Source organism: Emydura macquarii, unplaced genomic scaffold (genome assembly GCF_026122565.2).
Source record: "Emydura macquarii macquarii isolate MOO-44397 ecotype Brisbane River unplaced genomic scaffold, CSIRO-AGI_Emac_v2 contig_3530, whole genome shotgun sequence".
Taxonomy (NCBI): domain Eukaryota; kingdom Metazoa; phylum Chordata; order Testudines; family Chelidae; genus Emydura; species Emydura macquarii.
The window spans coordinates 4,743,514-4,769,870 of NW_027133667.1; the positions used below are offsets into that span (position 1 = coordinate 4,743,514).

Consider the following 26,357-nt stretch of genomic DNA (forward strand, 5'->3'; position numbering starts at 1 on the left):
GCAGCGGGGCAGCGGCGCGAGGAACGTTCCGAGGCACTGCCCTGTTCCCCTCCCCCCCCCACCCCGCGTGCCGCCGGGACTCGGGAGCCAGCTGTGCGCGCGCCCGGGGAGAGGCAGCTTCCCAGCCACCAATCCCTTACCTAGAACCTTACCTAGGCCCGGGGTGTCTTTTCAGGGCTTGTGGCTCTTGGAATCGGTGGGGCTGGGGTAATCGTCTGACGTGGCAAGTATTGACCGAGGGCCCGTCTCGCCTAGGGTGACCAGATGTCTATTTAGGGCATTTTCTTCTACCGGCACCTGTTACCGACCACCCCGGTGCGGATTTTTCACACATGCTGTCTGGTCAGCCTGTCCTCACCTGGTAGCTAAGCAAACTCTCCACAGCTTGACAAGGAGAGCAAGTGACACTGCCCACAAAAGAACAAGAAGATGCGTCAGCTCCTCAGCCCTTCAGCACGACGGGGTTAAAAGGACAGAGAGGAAAACAGGCTTAGGTCCTGACCCTGCAAACTGCTTTCCATCAGTGCGGTGCAGTTTACAGGACTGGAGCAGTGGTTTTCAACCTGTGGTCCATGGACCTCTGGAGGTCCGCAGACTATGTCTAAGGAGCCTGCGAAAGGTTATAACCATAAAACAGTGGTTTTCAACATGCGGTCTGCAGACCCCGAGGGTCTATAGACTATAGCTAAGATTTCCAAAGGGGTCCATGCCTCCATTTGAAATTTTTTGCAAATGAAAAAACAATTGAAAACCATTGCCCTAGATGGATTAGACATACTGGGTGCTATTAAGAAGTGAATGCTGTATTGTGGTATGATGCTGATGTGCTAGTGCCTAGAATATTTTTATTATAGTATTATTGTGTATTGACATTTATGTTGGTATATGTATACCTTTCCCTATTGTATTAGGTACCATTACTTAAACTTAGGCCTTGTCTACACTAGCACTTATGCCAGCAAAACTTTTGTTTGTTTAAAAAAACACCATTGAGTGACATAAATTTTGCTGGCATAAGCACTTGAGTGGACGCTCTACTACTGACATAGCTACCACCACTCGTTTAGGTCGGTGGTTTTATTATGTCGGCAGGAGAGCTCTCTCCTGTCCACATAATGTGGCTACACAAGCATTTGTGCTGGCAAAACTTATGTCACTTGGGGGTGTGTTTTTTTCACACCCCTGAGTGACAAAAGTTTTGCGGGCATAAGTGCTAGTGTAGACAAGGCCATAGAAGTACATCAGTTCCCGCAGGGAAGAAGAACTGAGTTCTCATCCTCTTCCCTCAGAGATTAAAGTCACTTTGTTAAGAGGAATTCAATCTACATTGTTCATTTCCTAGAGCATGCAGCTGGGGCCACAACTCAAAGATGAGTTTTATACCCCAAGAGTGGAGAAACTGCCGGCTCTCAAGTGGCTTGGAGTTTATGCAAGTCAGTGTCTCTACTGAGATTAGTATCCTCACAAGCTGGAACCTAAACAGTCAGTTTCAGCCTCCCTGTTAAATGCAGCTGGCATAGTGAGATGCGCAGTCAGATAATTATAAATGTGGGTTATTTATACTGTACCATGAGACATGTTTGTTTTTCAGTGCCATGCACTGTACGTAGTGTAGATAGTTTTCATAACACAAAAACGAGGGGTTACCAAATAAAATGACTAGGCAGTAGGTTTAAAACGAACAAAAGGAGTATTTCTTCACACAACACACAGTCAACCTGTGGAACTCCTTGCCAGAAGATGTTGTGAAGGCCAAAGCTATAATGGGGTTCAAAAAATAACTAGATAATGTTCATGGAGAATAGGTCCAACCATGGCTATTAGCTAGAATAGTCAGGAATTGCTGTTTACCAGAGGCTGGGAATGGCCAACGGGATGGATCACTTGATGATTAACTGTTCTATTCATTCCCTCTGAAGCACCTGGCATTGGCCACTGTTGGAAGACAGGATGCAGGGCTAGATGGACCATTGATGGACAGCATGGCTGTTCTTATTAAATTATAAAATTATTTTGATGCTATTATTTTTTGAAAAAAACAAAGATATCTGTGCCACTGATCCAAATATTAGACTGTCATTTGCTGCACCGTTTCTGCACTATATTGTCTATACTAATTTATGCCCTGATCCTAAAAGTGGATGTGTGCGGGCACCCAATTACACCAACCCAGAGCCCAACTGAAGTCAATATATGGACTTCTGCACACATCCACTTGCAGAATTAGTGCTTAAGGTTGTAGTTTCTTTGGGGCTGTGCCTTGTGACGTTCTCTGTATTATGCACAATACTGAGCACAGTTAACACTCTAGTCCATATATACTGATAAGAATAATAATTCATAAAAAGGTAACCAGAATAGACATAGTTTAATGAAGTATAATCTGGCTAGAGCAAGGGACAGGGACCCAAGACCTAAATTTCTGGCTTTACTGCTGATTCATTTAGGGAATTTGGAAAAGTCTGTTTCTTGAAAAAGTCACTTAATCTTCCTGTGCATTATTATGCCTAACTTTATAATCCTGCTATAGAAGAATCTAGAGGCCCTAGTGGAAGCTCTTTCATCCAAATTGGGCAGCATTCCCAATTAACAGTAGATGTCTTTTCTGAAGAAATGCTACTCTCTGGGCAGCTGTGGAGCTGTGGTGAGCACGTCATACTAAATCAGCCCATGGAATTGAGCAGAGACAATGTCTGCACTGGGGTAGAAACAGAACCTATTGCCTGCTCAGTGTCAGTGCCCTCAATAGCTAAAAGATGCTCATCATGGATAGTTGGCATGGAAGTTGCAAGCTCACCATTGCAACTCAGTGATGATGACTGAAATGTACTACAGCTATAGAGGGATTGAAAGCCATTTTCAGAGGAACAAAGAGAATCAGAATAAGATTGAAACACAAAGATCTAAGAACCACCAAAGCAATCAGCTTGAATGTAATTACCATCCTCATAACGCAGTCATCCTTGTCATTAAATATCATTAGGCTTACATCAGTTCCCTTGGAGACTTTCTGATTAATTGGATTACCCAGTTAAACAGGCCCCAATTGAAAGGAAGGTATTGTCATAAAATTGTTAACAGTCTAACTTTTTTCCTATTGAGCTGATCTGAATGTGCAATAAACCATTCAAAAGCTCATGATCCATAGATGTCAAAAGTGGCTTTGGTTTCTCAGACTGGTCAAGTGGTGACCAGCTGCTATGAACTTCACATAAGGTAGATTCAATAATGAGAAGGCATGCTGTTTGCATCACAAAACTTATACAGAAGTTTACTTAGCAAAGCTATACATTGTAGCAGCATGTGGTATTTTTGCCTATAGAGGTTTCTGTTGAAGGTGACTTGTAAAAGGGGAAAAAAGTGGTTTGTTTTGCTGCTGAATGAGGCATAAAGAAAGACCCAATCCTGCAGATATTTACACACATTTAGCTTTAAGGTCCAAGTAGTCCCATTGACTGCAAGAGGCATACTTACATACTTAAAGTTACATACATGGTGAAGTGTTTGCAGGACCAGGAAAAAGTTTGAAATTATTTTTTTTTTCACATTAGAAATATCAAATATTGAATTCCATTTTTGTTGGAAAAATTCCTTCCAAGGCTAGAGAGCTAGTGGAGTTATAACTTCTTAAGAGACAGAAACTTGAGCACCTGAAGAACTGAAACAATTTTAGACAGACATACCATTTAAAACACAAAGCCAAATTATCTAGTGGAGTAACTTCATTGAAATCAAGGAAATTAGGCCAGGAGAAAATTTGGCCTCTATGTTATTTACACATATTTAACTCAAATTATTAAAAAAACAATTGGGCAAAAAATATTGTTTGAAATAGATTCAAATATCCCCATACATCTAGCAGAGGGCTGATAAATCTTTTAGCCAGTTCTACTGTCCTCCAAAAAGTTCTCCAGCAAAAAACAGGAAGAAAAGATTTATTTCTAATATAACACAACAAGCAAAGGAAAACATCCTTTTATGCCTCTGTTATATGGTAAAAAGAAACAAAAAACAGGCACAACCCTTCCCCATCCCTCCCCCTTTATTCAGGTCACATTCCAGGTATCCTCTTGGGCACCCTAGCTGACTGTTGTAGTAGTATGGCCTGGGGAAAGAGGTGATCTCTCAAGTAAGTCATTCCCAGGCTATTTATGGCTATATAGGTCATAACCAATTCCTTAAACTCCACCCAGAGTCAAATGGGCAGCCAGTGCTGATCCCAGCACACTGGTGTCATGTGCTCCCAGCAAAATACTTCATGCAACAAATAAGCCCCTGCATTCTACACCAGCCTCAGTCTCTGAATGCTTTAAGGAGTAGCCCCACGTAGAACTCATTGCAATTGTCTAATCTTGAGATAACAAAAGCATGGATAACAGTGACAAGGTCCACATCCCAGAGGAAAAGTTCACAGTCTCCTAGTCAGCTGTAGATGGTAAAAAGCTGACTGGGTCATTGCTCCGTTATCCTCTCATAGCTCTTTAGTGGCCCATAAAAAATGAGTTGCTAGTTTGTCTCGTTTTTCATCACTGGTACAAAAACCTAAATCACCACCTCTTGTATTAGTAGTCAGCTCAGATTGCTAGGACTGCATGATCCACTACTGACCTCCCCTCTTACTCCTACAGGTGGCCCCTTCAGGCCCCCTTGGGGACAAACGGGAGGGAAGGGGGGTTGGGAACACATGTGCTGCTTGTGCTATACCTGTTGTGTGGCAGAGGATTCCCTTCCCATTTTTTATGCCTGCCATTCTGGCAGCTTTCCCCAGCACTAAGAAAAAAGGCCACTTTAGTTCCCAGTTCATTAAAATTCTATATTCCCCTTCAAAAACATGCACTTCACACTAGCACACAAAATCCTTGGTTTCTCAGGACAGCCACAAAGAGAAGGGCCATTGTCCCACTCCTGGGTGAGAGATGAAAGGCTCCTCCCCTCAGTGGGAGATCTATCACTGTACATTCATAGATTTAACAAGGTTCTTTCATCTTTAGCAGCTCAAGCACTTGGGACTGGAGCTGTGAATCTTTTCCTTGACCTTGTGGAGGCCAGTATACAGTCTTTCCTCCCACTCCTCCTGGAGGTCTAACACATTCTAAATAAGGCTATTGAATCTCTCCAGGTGGGTTACAGCACTTGTCCAAAGCAATGTACTACTCAGTCAGAGAGTCTAAATGGCGACTTTAGAAGCTGAGACTTAGTTTGCTCCTGTAGGCAAAGGACTAATAATTCACAAAGATAAGGGCTAAATATCTGATCAGTTTAGTGCAAAATAAAACAGACAAGCTTTCAGGAAATGCAGCCTCTTCATTAGGCTCTGGGAAACTGAGTGCGGGACAAGAATTAGGAATTGAGGAGAAGGTGTGTAGGAAAGTGTCACTGTCCCACAGGGCTGTTTGCACACATGGGCTCTGCTATACCGCCCTCATGACATGACAAAATGAAATTGCCTTTGACTTCAATAGGAGCAGGATGGGCCCCAGCAATTGTAAACAGGTGGTGCTGAGTTCTAATTGTCACCTGTTAACAATGGTGAAGCTGAAGGTTGGTAGTTATAAATGCTGTGGGAGACACAGTAGCTGCTAGTTTCTCACTAAGAATGGGCTTTGCTAGAAAATATTTGATAACAGTCTGAGTGTCTCCTGCTTTTACAGCTGTATGTAACATAGTACTTTCTCTTAGAGATGTAGCACAAAAGAGCTAGTGGGAGTCACTACATCTAACTTATTAAGTAGCATAATTTGATTTGTGTATCTGTTGTGGGAAGTAGATGGACTATTTAGTAACTTTTTTGGTGGAGGGGCATACCTTCTAGCACTTATCCCAATCTCATTTACACAGGTTTAACACCAAAATAACACTTGGTTTGGGCTATTCCTGATTTACACCAGTGAGAGCAGAATCAGGATTTATTTAACAAAAATTGAAATAAGGTTTGAATGGATTTATTTTTTTGTAATTCCAGTAGGTTTTTCTTTACCTGGTATAATCAAATAAGATCCTATATGTGTGGGATTAAGGCTAGGAATCTGATATTGTTCTCTGAAATAATGACTCTCCTGTGGAAGAAACGGGGTGGCTACTTACAATCTGTCTTGTAAATAACACTGTTCCCCCTCGTTCTCAGAAAACAGGCTAGTATCAATTGTATTCATTCTGTGTCTTTCTAGCTACAATGATTGACTGGGACAAGAGTGATGAACTTATTCAGAGACTGGATTTTTCCAGCTGCGGTGAAGAGATTGAGCTGGAAGAGGACAGTAGTATACAAGAAGAAGATCCCTGCAGTTCAAGCCCCCAGAAGAGCTGGGATTTTCATAGTTGGAGAGTTAATAGTCCTCTTAAAGTCACCCCCAAGAGAAAAGTAAATGACCTCTCTCTGACTCAGACTAAAGTATGGGTGAGTCCCACTGTAGACTCTGCTTCATCCCTCAGAAAGAATGCTAGTCCTGCCAGGGAGTGTCCTGGGACGCCACTACATTATGTCACCTGGAGAAAACTGCAGCTGTGTGACACCCCAAACACCCCCAAGGTAAGGAAATGTCTTTACATCCCTTTGCAAATAGGCTTTGTTAAATACATTCCAGGAATGACATTAGACAGGTGATAAGCAGGGGCTATTGCCTACAGTGTGAACTGTGCTTGTTTGGCTGCCACCTGGTTGGTTCTCCCTCCTTCTTCACTCCCGGTCTGTATGTTTCATCCACTTTCTCATGATAAACCCTAGAATATGAGGCCTTGAGGGCAGGGACTAGTTCTGTTTGTGAGCCTCAAATGTCTGTTTTCCCACAAACACTTGGGGAGTATCTAGACTGGCATTAACAAACATGCTAACTACCTTGAGTTAATCAGCAATCAATTAACTTGGCTAAGAAGACAGCCTTTTAATCTAGACATACCGTATTTCCCCATGTATAAGATGCTCCCATGTATAAGACGCACCTTAATTTTCGGGCCCGAAATTTGAAAAAAAATATTATGGTAAAAAAATCTAAAACCACTGTATAAGACGCACCCAGTTTTTAGACCCCAAATTTTTCGAAAAAAGGTGCGTCTTATACATGGGGAAATACGGTACCCTTTTGCCTTGTCTGCACTAGCAGTTATGCTGGCAAAACTTTTGTTGCTCAGTGGTGTGGAGAAAAACACACACACGCACCTGAGCAACATAAATTTTGCTGGCATAAGTGCTAGTGTAGATAAGGCTTTAGTGTTGAGAACCCCTTAGGCATTCTGTGTATCCAGGAAGCTCCCACGTAAAACAAAGCTTAAACTCAGTACAAAGGGATGCTCTTTCGAGTGGTCAATATTTAGAACTCTCTCCCACGGAGGTAGATGAATTGTCTGCAACAAGATTCGAGGAGAAAACAGACAACTATTTGGGCGCACGCAGTACTTTGAGGCAAGATGCTGAAGTTGATTACGTATTCCTAATTTCTAGCTCATTCTTTCGACATAAATGGAACTTGCTGTTAGCAAGAGCTGGCTTAAAGAATGGGAGATTTTCATTAATCCTATTTTCTATTCTTTACCAAATCTGAAACACTTCCAACCCGTTTCTACTGTCCAGCGACACTGATACTTTCTCGTATACACAAAGCTGAACTGTTCATCAAAGCTGGGGTTGGGTTGGAATCTTTCTCATGGCAAACTACCTTTGTATGCGGCCTTAGGGGGGTGGATTTAGGGGAGGAATGTGGTTGGAAGCACTAATTTGCCTTCCTCTGGCTCACTGATGAAAGATAACTTTCTACTTCATGCAAGTCAGCTGATGTGAGTAGGTCACTGATGAATTTTGGTCCTTATTTTCTGTGCCCGTAGAACTTCCTGAATGGATCCATTATAGCCCAAGGTGATGTGGTGTATCAGTAAAATGGACAGTGCTTCTCTCCTGCACTGGTGGAGGCCTGGAACTCATATCCTTAGAGGACTTTTATGCATGTGCTGTAGCTGCACAGATTTCTCTTTGTAGCTATGACTCTCAAAGGCCAGCCAGGGTGTCTCACCATTATACGTAATATTTCTTTCTCAGTTGATTGGCAGCTAGGTTACTCCTTTGGTTGAATGGAGCATGGCAGACCCAGGCCCTTTAGTGCCTCTTCATAAAGTTCTTTTGGGATAGGATCTGGATTTCCACCTGGCCAGTAGATCCGGGGACTACATCAAATGTCTCCTGCTTCTGATTTTGGATCTCCTTGTATGTCATAGATTATGGGTCTGGTGAGGAACGGATATAGTGAAACTAATGGTGCAGAGAGGGGATGGACAAATTAAACGGCTATCTGGGATGATATTCTGGTGTCCCATTTCTGACTTGCAACATTCCTCATTTGGACACTTTCTATTCATTGGAGCATTGAAGAACTGGAGTTGGAGATTCCTGGAGAGGCTTGGTGTAATGAATCTTTCTCCCAAGTGTTAGATGTTAGCAAACCACATAATCTTAAACAGCCTGACTAAAATCTTTCCACAATTGCATACGTTTATTTTCTTGTCCTTAGCTAGCCAGAGGCTGATACACAGGTTCTGGTGAATCTTTAGTGTGAGGCTAGAAACTTGTCTCCATCTATATGGCAAGCTCCATAGCAATGACTATTGAATCATAAAAAAAGTGATTCAGTGCAATATGGCAGTAAAACCTTAGCTAAATAAACCCGTCACCTTCTAGTAACCAGGCTCTTATCTTGAGGAGCGGCCAGCTACAAAGACTCAATCTTGAGTGATTATCTTGTTGCATTTTGTCCTGCTAAAATCTAATGGGTTAAACTTAAAAATCTCAATCAGTCTATCTTATCGAAGAGAAGATTGAGAGGTGACTTGACTGGACTAGAATGAATCTTCACGGAGAGAAAATACTAGGTTCTGAAGGGGACCTTTAATCTAGAAAAGAAAGGAAAAACCTGCCTCATTCAAATAAGAGTGTGTGCCTTATTTCTAACCAGTGAGGGTGCTCAACCCCTGGGAAGAGGTGGAGTCTCCCTCTGCCATCAAATAAAGACTGGGGATGCCTCTCTGGAAGATACACATTGGCCAAACAATATGAGGCTCACAGAGGGTAATTGTGTACAATCAGATGTACAGAAGCTCAGACTAGATCTAATGGTCACTTCTGGCCTTAAACTTGAAATTTCCCAGTTCTCATTGATTCAGCCTGGATGTCTGAGGACTCAATAGCCATTGCTTTGTATTCTGGTTACTGTCAAAATATAAATACTAATAGCAGTAGAGAACATGTTTTAATGAACTCTTCCTCTGAGCATTGCTTTTTGCAAAGATGCTAGAAGGAAACTTAAAGCTGTGTCTTTTCTAGTCGGGAAGATCAGACTGACTAACTTGTCCTGACCAAATTGTGATATAACTGTTTGGGACTTGACAGAACTAGGTCTTCCAGGTTGATTAAATTGACAGTCCTGTGCCCATGACTTACGTATTGGGGAAGAGGAACAGGCTTCTTAGACAACACTTGCTTCATAAATGGCGCTGTAGTCCTCTCCCGTGAAAGCAGGGAAGAATTCCAAAAAGCCCAAGCCTCTTCAGAGGGATAAAGCAATTAGCAGATAGCAAAACCACCTTTTGGTGGGTCAGATACTGTAGACCGAAACTGGCAAAGTATTGCTTTCTGCCCGGAACAAAATAGAGCTGCTGCCTAAACAGCATAGGACACTGCCCCTATAGGACACTTGTAATTCATGTTGTTTTTATTTTTAAATCCAGAGTCTCTTAACAAAGACTGCTTTTCCTTCAACCGTGGGAAAATTCCCCTCCAAAGGTCCCCGACACTTGAGATTTACTCCTGGTGCTGATCCAGATGATTCTGCCCAGGCTTCGCTGGTCAACATTAACCCATTTACACCAGAGTCGTATCGACAGATGCTCTTCCCTCCTAGTGGCAAGAGGAAGGCCAGAGGAGAGGTGTAAGTGTGCTGCAGCTAAACAGAGAAGTGGGAGGAAGGGAGTGGATTTAAACAAAATAAAAAATTAAGCCGTGATTGAAGAATTTGGTATTTCTTCCCCCACTTCACTCAGCATGGGATGAAACAACTAAACTCAATGGAATGGAATCAAGCATGCAGAGCAAACCCTATTGGGGAGGTGGGGCTGGTAAGCTAAATGTGGAATAAAAAAAATCATGGCTTCCTTTGACTGGGGCTATGAATGTAATATAGTCCATACTAGATACAAATATTTTAGTATGTTAACAAACAAATGAGACCCGAATTCAGACTGTGGTGGGAGAAGCCCCACCTGCCTCTTTCCCAAATCATGAAGGGTGGAGTCTGGTATAACGTCCTCTACGCCCACAATTCAAGCGCTAGGAAGGCTGGTGTATGCTCAGACAACATTGCACATAAATGGCTCCAAGCTGCATAATCTTGACGGCTATAAAAAGTCAGGTGCAGATCTTATCAGGTTGGGGCCCAATCTGTAATACACAGGGAAACTTGATTAGAGCAATGTTCTGCTCGCTTTCTAAGGTCCCAAACTGCATCCAGACATACTCCGAGCAGAGTGTTACATAAACATGGTGGCAAAGCCCATCATGGCTGTTCTTTTAGTGCTCCCCCAATTTTAAGCTCTGGGAGAGCTGTATGGATAGTACAGTGGTGGCAGGCTATCAATTAGCGGGGGTGGATGTGATCTGGAAATTGGAATGTGGAAGCTTTCTAAACTGGAACATGAATTTATTAGCTCAGGACAGCAACCTTTTCTGGCCTAATACAAAGAAACTCACCAATCCTCTTGAAGCACCTTATAAATATTTTACCAGACTTGTGTAGTTTTGAAGCTGCTCTTTAAAAATGCAAACATGTGAAACCTAAGTCTTGTGACTGCTGCACTAGGATAATGTGTGTCCAGGCTCACTTGCGGCTAAATGTCTCATTTTAGGGGCGATCCCACTGTAAGCGAGGACAAGGTGGAGCAGGGGCTGCCAGCCAAGGTGAGTGTCTCTGCATAGTTGCCTAGTACAGAAAAATTGCAGCTTACGTTATCGATGTGAGTACAGATATAGTATGCTATTGTGTAAATCAATAATGCAAGGAATAAAAAATTATACACCCAAGTTTGAACAGCAGAGAATCCAAGAAGAACCAAATATGATTCTTTCAGTCTAATGACTTATACCAACGTAACTTGATTTGACAAACTTACATTTGGCCAGATCTGAAATTTTTTCAACTAGTCCTAGAATTCTCACTGGTCCTGGCCAACATGCCATTCTAGAGAAGTTCATGTGATGGCCATGAGTCATGTTCCTTCATGGGTAAAGTAATAAGACTCCTGTAAATATGGACTAACTCTTGCTATCTCAACATGGCTGGAAAGAGTAATCCCATTGCTACCCCTATTAAACAGTGTTCAGTAAGCTAGCAAATGTGAATGGAACCTTTAAATTTCCAAATTCCAAACAATTAGTCTGTAGCCTTAAGAAAATATTTATTGTAACTTAACACTGAGCTAAAATGTGTTAAGAGTGAACCACTGAGACTGGTGGTTCTGTTGCAACAGCTGACATCACTAACATTTGAAATAGGATAGTGCATTCCTAAATGCTGCTTAGGTGTTAATTTCCATCACCTCCTTCAGCAGGAAAGGGAATCTTGCAGGTGATCATGGTAGGTAAGTGAAAGGGACTTGCCTCATCTCAAAATATTTTGAGTAGTACTTACATAGCACATTATCAGCTGCTTGCACAGAACTCCGCTGGTAGTTAAGTCTGAAAGCCTCCCTGTAGCACAGTTTTTTTTATCTGTAATAAAGTTAAGTAGCAGTGAGTCTGTGGCAGAGCTGAGAAGAGCCTGGACCCCACTCATTGCTAAACACTTCACTTTTATTTATCATTAAGTATAAACACAAGCTGTGCCTACACTAGGAGCGCTTTACTGGTATAAAGCATCCTGCATACAATACTGGCCAACTTCCTAGAGTGGACACAGCTATAACAGCAGAACTGTACCATATAGTAAAACTATCCCCCAGGAGCAAAACAAACTACTGGAGGAAATGCACATTTCACTCATGTAAGTGAAGCTATGCTGGGGGCTTCTGCCAGCACAGCTAAGTCGGTCGGGGTGGCCCCCCGACCGTGTTGGCAGAAGTCTGTCGTAAAGACGTAGCTATAGCGGATCGCACTGGGTGCCAAATTACACCAGCTGAATGCTTCTGACTTAACTGAAGTTGAATCAGTTTCCACCAGCTGAAAAATCTGGCCCCTCTTCTGTTAATAATTTAGGCTCTAATCTTGATGATCAAAAACACACCACTTATCTGAATTAGTCTTGGATTTATTTACTCAATATTTTTCCTATTATTTATTACAACAGACTTTGGTTAATTGTCACATAGGGGAAAAACTAAACAATTGAGCTGCTTTAAAAATCAGACAAAGCCAGAATTGGTTCAGGGAGTGCTAAAGAAAACTCAGATCTCCATTCAAATGAGATAAAAATCTCAATTCTTTTACTCTACCTTGGAGGCTCTTCCTACTTTACAGCCAATAAGTGAATGCAGCTACAAGTATGCTGGCAGTGAAACTGGTTTAGCATTGCCTGGGTTATGCTAAAGAAGGGAGAGGTGGTGTTCTCTGCCTGTGAAGGCCAGTTATGCAGCTAAACTTTGCCTTGGGTCTTGGAATCTCTCTTGCAAAACAAAACAAATCTAGTAACACTGTGTGCCATAGTCATACAGGGAGGTATCAAGGATTACCATGGACTACCAGGCTTGTTAAAAGGAAGCCTCTGAGTAGCTTGCCACTTAGCAATAGCACTGGTTTCACAACAGTCAGACAAAACTACTTGTCTGGGGTGAGTAACTCTCTGTAATGGGCCTACTACTACGTGTGGACATAGAGGCTTGCTGCCTGGTTGATGTATTTTCAATAATCTTTCCAAGATTAAAAAAAAAAAAAATGCAATAAGTTGGGTACCTGTAGTGCTTTTTATGCTTAATGGGAGGGTGAGGGGAGTGCACATCTTAACTGTCCTGTACAGCATCTCCCACTTATGATCACAAATACCTGAGGTAACCACAGTCATTGCATATGTGGGAAGAAATTGTGTTGTGTAATATTCCCCTCCCTACACCTTCCCCCCTCCCAAAATATTCATGGACTATTCTTGCTCTTCATTTAATTTCCCATGTTCTCTGTTCCCCTTGGCTATCCTGTCCAGCTGTCTTGTCTCTGTCTCTTCTCCCTTGGAAATTCCTCTAGTGATGGTGGCAGATACCTCTGGTTTCCTCCCCTCCTCTTGTGTATCAGTGACTACTAATATAGGCACACAGGTTGACTATTTCCCAATTACTTTCCTAGGTTCTTAATTGTGTGAAAAGAATGGCCTGGGCAGGTGTAGTAGCTGGAAACTTGGACAGGCAGTACTGTGACTGACTAGCTTGTCATAGACCTTCAGCAAATACTGTGAAGACTAGTGAAAGCTTATCGACCACAGTCTGAACTGCTGCAGTATTGCATTTACCATAGGCAAATATACAGCAACCATGATGAAATAAGGTGGACCTAGTTTGAGGCCTGCTAGCCAAGACACTAGAACTGTCCTGTAAATTCAAGACCTGCATTAGCTCTCTCTTAAACAAGAGTGCCACATGTCCAGCTCCTGTCTAATTATTAAACTCTGCAGACAGGTAGACCCTGCACACCTATCCCTATGCTTCTGAATTTACCTTCTCCAGATAATGGCTATGTTCTGACCAGCCCTCCAGGGATCTTCTGTCTGAAAAGTCCTTCTCTGGAGGACAAGGATGAACAGTTCAGTGGTACAGGACTTCTTTGACCCATCAGATATCTGATTTCCATATGACTCTGCTGTAGTTAATGACTGAAGTCTAATAACATTACCCTCTTCTGCTTCTCCACATACAGGATGGCTGTCGTGGCTGTGGGTCACAATTGTCTAACGGTGCATAGCGGTAGTAGCCTTGAGAGGTCTATGCCGTGAGGCCATATATGCACAGTTAGTTAGAACACCATCCCCAATTCCTGACCTGCATGAACTAACTGCAGTACTAGTGAGTCAAGTGGTGGAGTGAATTCTTAGACCAAACAGAAAGTAGCTATGTAAAGTGGTAATCCATGGCCATGGAGCCTCTAACAGGTGATGCAAGGAGGCCATTGCAGAGAAGCAGGCCGAAGTTCTGTTTCTGAATGCTTGAATAGTTGAGTGCCATAGAAATGAAGATGGAGCTGAATGGAGATACTACATGTTAGTTTTACAGGGCCCTGCAACACTTACGACCACCCTTGGTGCATGATGAGGCCTTAACTTTTCTTTCCCTTGTTGCTTCTCTTTGTCTAATGCCCTAGAGATGTCTCTTGAGAGACAGCAACATGGTTTCCCGCTACAAGAAGGAATTCCTGGAGCTAGAAAGAATTGGAGTAGGGGAATTTGGCTCTGTCTACAAGTGCATCAAACGCCTAGATGGATGTGTGTATGCCATCAAGCGCTCGAAGAGGCCTCTGGCAGGATCCTCAGATGAGTGAGTGTACGATCTGGAAACTACAGTGGTAAAAACGACACACTGTGTCAGCTGGGGTATTTTTAATGGAATGCTAGGCATATCTTTGAGGGGTGGTGGAGGAGGAGAGGATAAAGTAGGAATACATGTTAAAAGTTTCCAAAGATATGCTTTTGAGATCCTTTGACATCAGTCTCCAGAGCAAAACTTAGAAGGAGGAGTAGACTAAAACAGTGTTCATATTCAGAATTCATAGAAATGTAAGGAGAGGCCATATGGGCTGACTGGCCACATAACTTTGCACCCTGGATTTCATAAGAACATAATGGCAATACTGGGTCAGACCCATGGTCCATCCAACCCAGTGTCCTATCTTCCAACAGTGGCTGGTGCCAAATGCTTGAGAGACTGAACAGAAGGGGGCAATTTATAGAGTGATCCAGTCCTAGCTTCTGGCAGTCAAAAGTTTGGAGACTCCCAGAACATGGAGTTGCATTCCTGACTATCTTGGTGAATAGCCATTGAATCATAGAATCCTAGAAGATTAGGGTTGGAAGGGACCTCAGGAGGTCATCTAGTCCAATCCCCTGCTCAAAGCAGGACCAACCCCAACTAAATCATCCCAGCCAGGGCTTTGTCAAGCCAGGCCTTAAAAACCTCTAAGGATGGAGATTCCATCACCTCCCTAGGTAACCCATTCCAGTGCTTCACCACCTTTCTAGAGAAAAATATTTTCCTAATATCCAACCTATACCTTCCCCACTGCAACTTGAGACCATTGATCCTTGTTCTGTCATCTGACATCACTGAGAACAGCCTAGCTCCATCCTTCCTGGAACCCCCCTTCAGGTATTTGAAGTTTGCTATCAAATGCCCCTTCACTCTTCTTCAGACTAAATAAGCCTAGCTCCCTCAGCCTCTCCTCGTAAGCCATGTGCTCCAGCCCCCTGATCACTTTTGTGCCCTCCACTGGACACTCTCCAACTTGTCCACATCCTTTCAGAACTAATTAGATAAGAACTTGTATAATTCTTTTTTTGAACCCAGTTATGCTTTTGGCCTTCACAGTAGCCCCTGGCAGTGAGTTCCACAAGTTGAGTGTGTGATGTGTGAAGTAATTCTTCATGTTAGTTTTAAACCTGCTTATTAATTTCACTGGGTAACCCCTGGCTCTTGTGTTAGTGAATAAGGAAGTGGTGTTTACCCCTTCACATTTCTTTACATCATTCATAATTTTATATATTTCTATCATATTCCCCCTCCGTCATGTCTTTTCTAAGATGGATGGTCCCAGTCTCTTTAATCTCTCCTCGTATGGAAACTGTTCCATACCCCAATCATCTTTTGTTGCCCTTGTCTACTCTTTTTCCAATTTTTAATATACTTCTGTGAGAGGGGGGCAACCAGAACTGCATGCAGTCTTCAAGGTATGGGCATACCATGGATGTATATAGTGGCATTATGATATTTACAGTCCTATCTATCCCTTTTCTAATGGTTCCTAACATTCTTAGCTTTTTTATTTCTGATGCACATTGAACAGATGTTTTCAGAGAACTATCCACAATGATGCCAAAGTCTGTCTTGAGTGGTAAGACCTAATTTAGACCCTATCATTTTGTATGTATAATAGTTGGAATTATGTTTCCAGTGTGTTACTTTGCATTTATCGACACTGAATTTCATCTGCCATTTTGTTGCCTTGTCACCCAGTTTTTGAGATCCCTTTAACTTTTCACAATCCGCTTTGGACTTAAGTATCTTGAGTAATTTTGTATCATCTGCAAACTTTGCCAGGTCACTGTTTGTCCCTTTATTCATATCATCTATGAATACGTTGACCAGCACTAGACCCAGTACAGATCCTTGTAGGAACCCACTATTTACTTTTCTCCACTGTTTATTCCTACCCTTGTTTCCTATCTTTTAACTAGGTACTATTCATGAGAGGATTTTCCCGCTTGTCCCATGACTGCTTACTTTGCTTAGGAACCATTGGTGAGGAACCCTGTCTCAGACTTTCTGAAAGTCCAAGTACATGAGATCAACTGGATCACCCTTGTCCACATGTTTGATCCCTCTCTCCCCCTTCAGAAAAATTCTAATTTGGGGAGGCATGATTTCCCTTGACAAAAACAGGATTGACACTTCCCCCAAAGTATTGTGTTCATTGATGTGCCTGATAATTCTGTTCATTACTATAATTTAAACCAATTTGCCTGGGACTGAAGTCCAGCTCACTGACCTGTAATTCCAAGGACTGCCTCTGGAATCTTTTACAAATTGGCATTACATTAGGGATCTACCACTTTACTAACTGGTAGACCATCTCCAATCCCATGCAGCCATCTGGCGAACCCCACTCTCTGTTACTAACGCTTTGTGAAACCTAGAAGGCATGTAATATTGATACTCCATGAAGGTTTGGGTCTCTTTGCTCATGTTATCCTTTGCTTCTTGGCTAAAAAGAGCTTCTTATGCAGTTCTGGCAGTGCCACTTTTCCTTAGTTATTAGGGGTTGAAACACAGGACCCTTCTTTTTTTTTTTTTCCCTCTGGCATAAGAGGGTGTAACTTCACAGGAATCACCTGAACTTATGGTTTTGGGTGCAGGTGGAGCAGTGCCCTCGTGATAGAATAGACATGTAGGGTAACAAATGTCAGATGCTGCCCTGTTTATGCTGAGACTGCACAAGTAGAATCTGAAGGTACTGCTAGCTTTTGGGTTTACCAATGAATTGCCAACCTTGCTTTAGCTCTGACATGCCTAATCAATGCTCTATTAGTGGCTGCTGTGGCTTTGTGTCCATACAGATTATTTCCACGTCCTCTCGACTGCTTCTTATATTAGTCTCAAGATGCTTCTCTCCATAAGCTTCTGAAAATGCCCCTTCCTAAGGATAGGATGGGACTTGTTTTAGAGCCAATGAATGCTTTTCAATCTGCTAAAAAAGTTGCTGTTCAGCGTAAATGCACATCTTTCCCTTCCTCCTCAGGTGCTTGTAGCTCTCTGTCCTGGCCTAACTGGGGCTTCAGTGCCCTGCCAGAAACCCTAGTTCAGAACTGGCCTCATTTCTAGAGGGTCATCATTGTTCCTTCTGTTTCTGTCTCTAGGCAAATGGCATTGCGGGAAGTCTATGCCCATGCAGTGCTTGGACACCACCCCCATGTTGTGCGCTACTACTCTGCTTGGGCAGAGGATGATCATATGATCATTCAGAACGAACACTGCAATGGTAAGCATCCCTGTATTAAGAGCATAAATGTCATGGGGCATGTGCAAATGGGGGGGGAGGGGAAGCAGGAGCACCCCCTCCCTGTCCAATAGACCAGGAGACCAAGCTCCTCTGGGTCTGGGGCAGCCAAATTTGTATTCCCTTGCGTGCCCCTATGTCAGGGTGATATCTGGTTCCTTGTAGTGCTTCAACTCCATCTTCTGCTGGAAATCAACTTTAGTCAGGTTGCAGTCAGTTTCTGAACTATTAGGTTAACCTTAAACACCAATGTTAACTCTAACGCTTTGCCTTGAGCCAGGAAGGTACCAGCGAGCCCTTGTGATGGGGGAACTTCACAAGACAAAGGGTACAGGGACAGCTTTAAATATGAACTTTAACTGCAGGACACAGTCCCCATGGCTCACTCCATAGCATGCGCTCATCAACTTCAGGAATCTTTTTACAGCTTCCCCTTATTGCTGCAATACGGCGGATCTGGGGCATGCACCCCTGATGCCATCGCTGTTTAGGAGTCCACCCCTGAGCTGTACACCATCAACTCTGGTGTACTGCAGTAACAGCAGTTTAAAAGGAGCTACTCTGGTACAAGTGGAACGTACACAGAAAGCAAAGTCTCTTCCTCTGACTAGTGCAGGGCCTCAGAGGCAGAATCCATAATGAGGGGAAGAACTCCCAAGCAGCCTGTTCCCCGACCCCATTCCAGTTGGCCGGAGTTTGGGGACGGTCAGCAGGGCATGGGGGAGTCCTTATCTGGACATTTGGGAGCACTATTGCCAACATCTGGTTCAGTTTAATAGCTCATGAGGTCTGAGACCTCAGAGGTGCAATGTTCTTTTTGCTGTGGAGTCCTGTTAAAAGTTGATTGCAGTAACAAAGGACACTTGATAGTCACCATTATAACACCACGCAACTTTCTTAGTAAACTAAGACGACACCCGGGACTAGCGTAAGGGGGGTGCAGCAGCATAGGATTAAAGAATGTGCAGAACACTGCACAGCATGCTGTGTGTAAATGGAGTGCAATAAAACAGCGCTGTTTGTACGAGTCTTGCCACCTACCCTGCTTGAAATCACTGAGTTCTGCAGCTTAGACTTCCTTGCTCCTTGATCTGCCAGTCTTGATTAAAAAGTAGATCTAAAGAGCTGGAGAAACCAACCTTCTGTGCAGTGGGAAGGGTTATACCAGATGGCTGGTATAGGCGGTAAGTCAGTTTCCTAAACTTCGTATGTCTGTCCTGACAAGGTTTGCCACCCCTCGTGTAGTTCTTCAGTACTTGGCGTTAATGGGTATTGGGAGCTCAGCTGAAAATGAGTTCAAGCATCTCACTTCATTAGGAAAAATACTTGCATGAAAATCTGAATATTTCCCTCAGGTGGGAGCCTTCAGGACGTGCTGCTGGAAAATGCTAAGACTGGGCAGTACTTCCAAGAAGCCGAGCTAAAGGAGATCCTGCTGCAAGTCTCCATGGGGCTCAAGTACATACACAGCCTTGGCCTGGTACACATGGACATCAAACCTAGTAAGTACATCTTTCTGTCCTTGTCTGGTCCCTCTCCCCTCATGCTGCTTGTGTCCAGTCATCTGCGTGGTGGTAGGTTGGAAGGTAGCTTTCTTCCTACTCCTCATGGACTCTAGATTTGCAGTCGAAGGGAAGAGTTGTTGTTGTTGTTCTCACTCTGTGCCACTTCCCCCCATCCGCCGCCCGCCCCCCCAAGAACTCTATTGATCATTCTGGATCTGGAGGACTGCTACGCTCTATGTAACTGTTCTAACTGTACTTGAATGCTCTTCCAGTGCTCCCTCTTCTGGTTTCTTGTGGGTAGTATGGAAACAAGAAATGCAATAGTACCGCAGTTGTGCTATAGAGTTCAACTGTGGGAAGGGACTTCTTAGTGGTAATATTCAAAATGCTATCTAAGATCATTGGATTCTATGCAAACACCACATTTTTTTCCAAACAAATGTGTGCATATAGTAAAGAGCAACAGTCTCTATCTTTCTTTGCAGATTAGAGTCACATTCTTACAGGGACTCCCATAGAGGAGGTACTCCTGAAAACAGATACTAGTGGAAACTCAAATGAGCATGGGAAGGGCACATTTTACAGATGTGCTCCAGGGCTTCTTCCTGTGAATCAGTGCAAATCTTTAAATGTAACGGGTTAACTACCAAAGTACGATCCACTGAATCTCTACCTGTTCTATTCTAATCATATAGTGTATACAACTCAAAACTGAATCCACATGAAAATGGTACAAAAGTTGAGTTTCACAACTTTGTATTTGACAGGTAATTGTACAACTTTAAATAAATGATGTTTTAACATCCAATTCATCAAAGGGCAGGGAGATAATAGGGGAAAACATGCTACTCAAAGGGAGAATTAACTTAGCATCAGTCAGCTTTTGCTGGTTGAATTATTTGAACAGAGTGAACTGATTGCCATCTTTGCAAAGATGGCACACAATTCAGAAACCATGTTCTACTGGCCTGTGTCCTATATGCAGACTTCAAAAGTTTTGTAACTTGCTTGCAAGATAGTTGGAAAAATTGTGGGTTGACATGATCCTGCAGCTTTTACTTGGGCAAGAATTCTGACAACAGGAGCTTGGCCTATAGGAATTTGCTTGAATGAGAACTATAGGGTTGGATTATTGGCCGGAGATTCTCCAGACATGACATGATATACAAGGTCTCATAAATCTGGTGTGAGGTGATCCTCTCTAACCAATAGGCATATTAATTCTCACTGGGGGAAAAACTCTCTTGTCATGTGGAACACAAATAGAACATTGCTCCAGATTAAAACACACCCACAACTGGATGGTTGGGGGGGATCCAGAGCAAAGGAAAACTTTTAAACTACAAAGAAATAAATGAAATTAGTAACTTGACGCTTGGCTTTTGCTGAGCTCCCACAGCTTCCATTGACTGCTTGGAGTTGCAGACACTCAAATTCTGAATTCAGGCCCTTGATACCCACCACTGCAGTAACAGTTCAGTACCTTAACTAGAGTAAGCAAATCTATAATTAAGCAAACATCCCGTGTGTGTCTCGAATTTTGCTATTGTACTAAAAAAAAGTAGTTGGGAAAGTCTCCTTTTACAGTTGGAAATCATGGTCCAGGGTTTTTATTTTTATTCCCTATTTCTAACCCTGGCCTATATAAAAGTGCTCAGTTTCAGATTGGCTGGCAAGCAAGCAGGTCAGGACTTCTTTGTTCCTTATCTGGCTAGTCTCTTGTCGAGTAGTGTATTGTGCCAGCTCAAGTGCCCTGCATCTTGGTGGTGGTGGTGACGTTGTAGAAAAGAAAATCCATTTCCTTTGGGTCTACCTGGAAGATCCTGATACCTGTATTGTATTGGAATCTTTCCTAGTGAAGTGAAAGATTAAGACTCCTGCTCAGAGTACGTAATCAGGCCAACAGATAAGTAACCGCCACCTCTACTACTCTAAACTGGGGAGGGAGGAGATTTTCTACTTTAAGAACCCCAATCTGTTGACTAATAGGATCCCTGCAAGAGCATGTCATTATGAATAGTCAAATGTTCAGCTACATCTAAGCCTCTGCCTTGCAGGTAACATCTTCATCTGTCACCAGCTGGTGACCGATGGCTCTGCTGCTCAGGAGGAGAGTGACAGTGAAGATGATGGGTTCTCCTCTAATGTGGCCTACAAAATCGGTGGGTTTAATCTGACTCATGGACTGTTTAATTACCAACTTATTTCTAAAGTTGCTCTTAAATACGCAGTATCTCTGGCTATAAGGAATGTCCCTCAGTCATGACCTGCAAAACTTGGTCCTGGAGGCATAGAGCAGAGAGACACATTTCACCAAGTGTATATTGTCACAAAATGGGGCACTATGATGAATCCAGTGAAACTGTTTTCATTTTGGATTAAATCCAGACTTCAGATCTTGGGGGTCGAACAAGGAGCTGGCTCACTAGCTCTCTGAGCCCCCATCTATGTTTTTGGCCTCTTGGAGCTCCTTTAAGGTGCACACCTAGCAGGACTTCCCAAAGAAAGCAGATCTCTGTGGGCTGTCCGCTGGATTTCTGGTCAGTTTCTTTTCCTATTAGGTGATCTTGGCCATGTGACATCGATAACTAATCCCCAAGTGGAGGAGGGAGACAGTCGTTTTCTGGCCAATGAGGTTCTGCAAGAGGTACAGCTGCCACTTACACTCTTATCTTCCCCCACATGGATGTGTGGAATGGGAGGGTTACAATGGAATATTGGGTTGTCTTTATTACCCTTGCTTATATGTTTCCTTCCTGGTTCTCTCCTTACCTGTGTTCAACTTGGTTGAACTCTTTGAGGCAGGAATCCCTCCGTGTTTCAGTAAAGCACAATTGTATGGTGATGTGAAAATATTTAAATAGACTTCACAATTGGGTCTCTGATAGTCCCTCTCATAGCCAGACTACACCTCAGTTTATGGGATGGGAAGGAAAAGATCAGTAATCAGTTTGCTCCCCACTGGGAGCTTCTGCATTTTAGATGAACTGGATCCATAATTACATCTAAAGCACCTTATGGGCTCGTGTCATTAACATGTAGACAAATGTGTTCAACAGGCAGGATTTCCCTTCCTTCCCTCCATGGGGATGGTCTCCTACCTAATTCCCTTCGTTAGACTAGCCTCATCTTTGCCACTCTGGCATAAACCAAAATAAAGGCCACCATCCTGTCACAAAGGGAAAATGTTAGTGGCTATGGACTAATGGATGTGGCCCAGATACTTCCCAAATGTCCCTTGTGGTCAAATGTATTTAGTGTCTGAATCCAATTGGTCAACCCATCACTCCAATGTTACATCAAGTAGATGGACAGGCTAGATAATCTAGCAGTAGCTCGACTTGCTACCATGTTGTTGTGAAGGTCAAAGGCATAGATTGGCTAGCTGAAGGTGTCCTCCAGCCATCTTGCTGTTGCTTCTCCGGATGTGGGATAGGAGTTCCTCAGTATTTGGGGGATACTTCCAGCTGTGTACAACCTGTTAAAACTAAACAGTGTGTTTTGGAACAGTGGAAGTGGCCCATATTTTGTCTCTTCAGAGTCAAAGCAAAGAGTAATGAGTGGAATGGTGAAGGTAGTGCCGGGTAAATGCTTTTTCTAGAAGTCCCTCCCTGAGTCTGTACTCTTACCATAATGAACTATCTTACTACACCAAACACTGGGAGAACGTGCATGTAACTGGCTCTTTTCCACAGCAATACTGCTATCTGCAGAAGGCAGACATCTTTGCCCTTGCGTTAACAATTGCTCTAGCAGCAGGATCAGGACCACTGCCTCGCAATGATGCCACGTGGCACCACATCCGCAGGGGCAACCTTCCGCCAATCCCTCAGCAGCTCACACGTGGCTTTCATGAACTCCTTAAGGTGAGTTCTTCAGGGTGCAGTCCAGAAGGGGAAGGGATGCCTCTGATTTGCACTTGGTAATAAGAAACTGTAAACCTCCACTCCTTCCCCACTTCCTCTTCTAGCTCATGGTTCACCCTGACCCAGTTGCAAGACCATCTGCCACGGCTCTTATTAAACACCCAATTCTTCGGCCCTCTCTTGGAAAAGCCGCACAGCTCCAGAAGCAGCTAAATGTGGAGAAATTTAAGACTGCCATGCTGGAAAGGTAGGGTCCACTTGGACATGAAGAGGAGAAGCATTGCCAGACCATGGTGCAATGAGCTGATTGCCTTAATGCCATAGCAATTGCTCACCAACCTTTGGCTTGGGGTGGTAGAAGTACTGGAATTTTGAATAGTGGATCTCTAGGGAACTTAATTCCCAGTTGCATAGCTACAGAGAAGGGCTCTGTGCCACAGTTCACCTGTAGCTCTAAGAAAGCAGCAGTTCACCTCCAGCTTCAGTGCTGTGCTGGATGGATCAGCTGATGAATCAAGGACTAGCCTGCCTTCTCCCCTAGTGAACAGGATTATAGGTCCAGTCAACTAAAAAAAATTTTCTCAACCTTTCTGAAACCAGGGACCAGCTTGCTGTCTTCCTAAACTGTGTGTCAAGGAAATCTCAGGAACCAGTGCTGGTCCAGAGACAAGTTGTTGAGAAAAATTGAGCTACAACATAGAATCAGTATGTGGGGTAGGGGAATAAATACTGAATTGCCCTGCCCAGAAGGAAGTGCTAATATCAAATCCATGCAGATTACACTTCTCCCTTTCCCTCAACAGATGCTGCTGTTAGTGGCATTCTTAGAAGGAGGGGGTGGCAGCTGAGGTTATGGGATGAGGAGAGATGTTGGCCCTCACCACCAAATAGGGAGGGGAAAGATAAAAGGTAAACTCTTCTCTCGCCAGACAAGAGAGCATGCACACTCTGGAAAAGCAAAGCAGAATCAAAGAAGGGAATCTCCTACAGATGAGAGCATCACAACAAATGGAGACTAGTGTTGTTGCTTTTGACAGACTGGATTCTGGGTGGAATAAACAGACTTGCATTACAGGACTGCTTGTGATCTAGTAATATCCACCCACCTCAATCTTTGAAGGAAAAAATAGATTGGGGACCCTTGGTGTTAGTGACAGACTGGGAAACAAGTTTATCACAAATTACCCTAAACATCAGGTCAGCTGCCAGAAAACCTAACTTATGGAGCAGAAGCTTTAGCTGGAGCCACTGAGATCCCTAGGGACTGAGCGGAGAGCTGGGAGCACTATGAATTTTCACAATCTTGCCACTGTACTGCAGCGACATTACCATAGTGATCTAGGTGTGTTTCCTGTGTAAACTGGGGTATAGTGCTTGTCTAACTTTGAAAAGCACTTTTTAGCTATGGATGGAAAGCACTGACTTGTCAGTCCTCACAAGCTGCAAAGACTATGGCAAGATCTGATTTCTCTTCCTTCCCTTTTTCTCAGGGAACTGAGAGCAGCCCGTCTTGCTCATACCTTCATGAGGGACCAGCCCTTGGGATGTGCCAGATTACAGTCTGAAACCTCGTCCAAACAGAACAGCAACAAGCGCCTGGTAGGAGGGAAGAACTCTCGCTCATTCAGCTTTACGTGGGGGGGTTACTGAAACCCCATCACCCAAACTTTTCAGGTTGTCCAGTGTCCCTGTGGAAGCAGAAGACCCATACAGACCAAAGTACCATGCTAAAACTCCCGGTGGTATTCCTTGCCTATCCCTCACTCAGAAAGCTTCATGCTGCCATGACTGGAAGTGACTAGTATATACATCTGACCCCTTCTCCACCCAATATAAAGTACAATGCCTTTGGTCTTATGTCTCTTAAACCAGTTACTTCTGATGCAACAGCTAGCTGACCCTAGGTGTTTTGGTTGTATTCTAGGCTAGGGATAAGCTTGATTCCCTTCTTCTTCTCTCATGGTCTCCTAGTTTAGCTGCACCTTTATTTATATATTTGAAACTGTTGTGGCCTTGACATTCTGCCTGTGTAAGTACACTGGAAAGGGGCATTGGCAGGTGCAGAGAGGAGATAGGGTCTTGAGTTATGGATGGACTTACCACTTAGCTCCTGGTGGAGCAAGGGGAGTTGAGCATATCACTGAGTCAAGTTGGGATTTGAGCTTTGAGGAGACAAGCTTGTTAAGACAGCAGTCCTGAGGTATTTGGAATCTATGTGAAGTGAACTAAGTGGCATTTTGCTGTGGGAATTAAACACAAGGCAACTCAGTGTCTTTACTTTCAAATGAGTTTCCTGCAGACTCTAAACAAATTTTTTCCCTAACTTCTAGAAACATCCATAGCCAATGTGGTTAGGCTTCTGCAGGCTAGCTCCTGAAGCCTGATTGTGTGATCTATGAGGGCTTTTTGCTCAGTATCAAAAAGCTGGCCCATAGGAGACAACTCTTTAACTTAGTGGTGGGTGGGTCTGTATCTCCACTTTCCCTTCTGCAGAGTTACAGATGAAACAGTTGCCTGTCTGCAGGATTTGTCTTTCAGCAAAGTGGAGGGAAGGTAGAAGTGATTTTTAGAATCCTTCAGTTTGGGGATTGCATATGTAAAGTGTTTAAAATTTAAAACTCAAAATAAATCATATACCCCCTGTTAAATATAACTTCATGACATTGTTTGTTATTGGATATCTTCTAACTCAAATGCCTGGGAGTTAGAGCTATGACTGAGGCAGTATTTCTAGAAAAAGATTCTAAGCCATCAACTATTTTGTTTGTATTTTATTTAATTTATTTAACTTCACTTCCAGCTGCCGGACAGCATCAAGTTTTAAGCTGTTGAGTCCTTCCCCTTTATTTTTTAAAGTGGAACATGCAAATAAAGATTTTACCATTCTTTTTATCCAAGACAAGTGTGTGTGGGATTTTTTTAGGGTGGGGAAGTGTTCAAAAGTGAGTCTTAAAAGACCAGACATGTTCAAAGTACTTGTCAAGCTAAAATGTGTGTGCAGAGCACTGGATGATAGAATCTTTCAGCTCTAGGCCATCAACTCAACTCTGCCCAATGAGTTGGCTACTGTATGGCGGAGGAAAAAGAATTTGATTTTGCTTTTTGTCGTCCCGTGTCCGTCTGTCCATCCCCCATCTGCTAGGGGACAGGTGGTGGCTTTTGTGATATGGACAGAACTGGTACCCTTGCCAGTAATTCCAAGAGGAGAGTAAAGATCTGAATGGAAATACTGAACCACCTCCAACCCAAGACCACCTTTTAGTTGGT

General features: G+C 43.2%; 1 protein-coding gene across 2 annotated transcripts; it reads left to right on the forward strand.

The window, feature by feature from the left end:
* Positions 1-5,548: 5,548 nt before the first annotated feature.
* WEE2 (WEE2 oocyte meiosis inhibiting kinase) lies at positions 5,549-25,992 on the forward strand. Of its 2 annotated transcripts, none has more exons than XM_067536186.1 (12): positions 5,549-5,653; positions 6,168-6,529; positions 9,712-9,911; positions 10,885-10,936; positions 14,315-14,487; positions 17,580-17,701; positions 19,075-19,221; positions 21,282-21,386; positions 21,786-21,871; positions 22,920-23,090; positions 23,195-23,337; positions 24,581-25,992. In XM_067536186.1, exons 2-12 carry the CDS (start codon positions 6,173-6,175, stop codon positions 24,738-24,740), a joined length of 1,716 nt encoding a protein of 571 aa, XP_067392287.1. In that variant the 5' UTR covers positions 5,549-5,653; positions 6,168-6,172; the 3' UTR covers positions 24,741-25,992. The 2 variants fall into 2 exon arrangements, with proteins under 2 accessions (XP_067392287.1, XP_067392288.1); XM_067536187.1 differs by lacking the exon at positions 5,549-5,653 and adding an exon at positions 5,762-5,930.
* Positions 25,993-26,357: the final 365 nt, after the last annotated feature.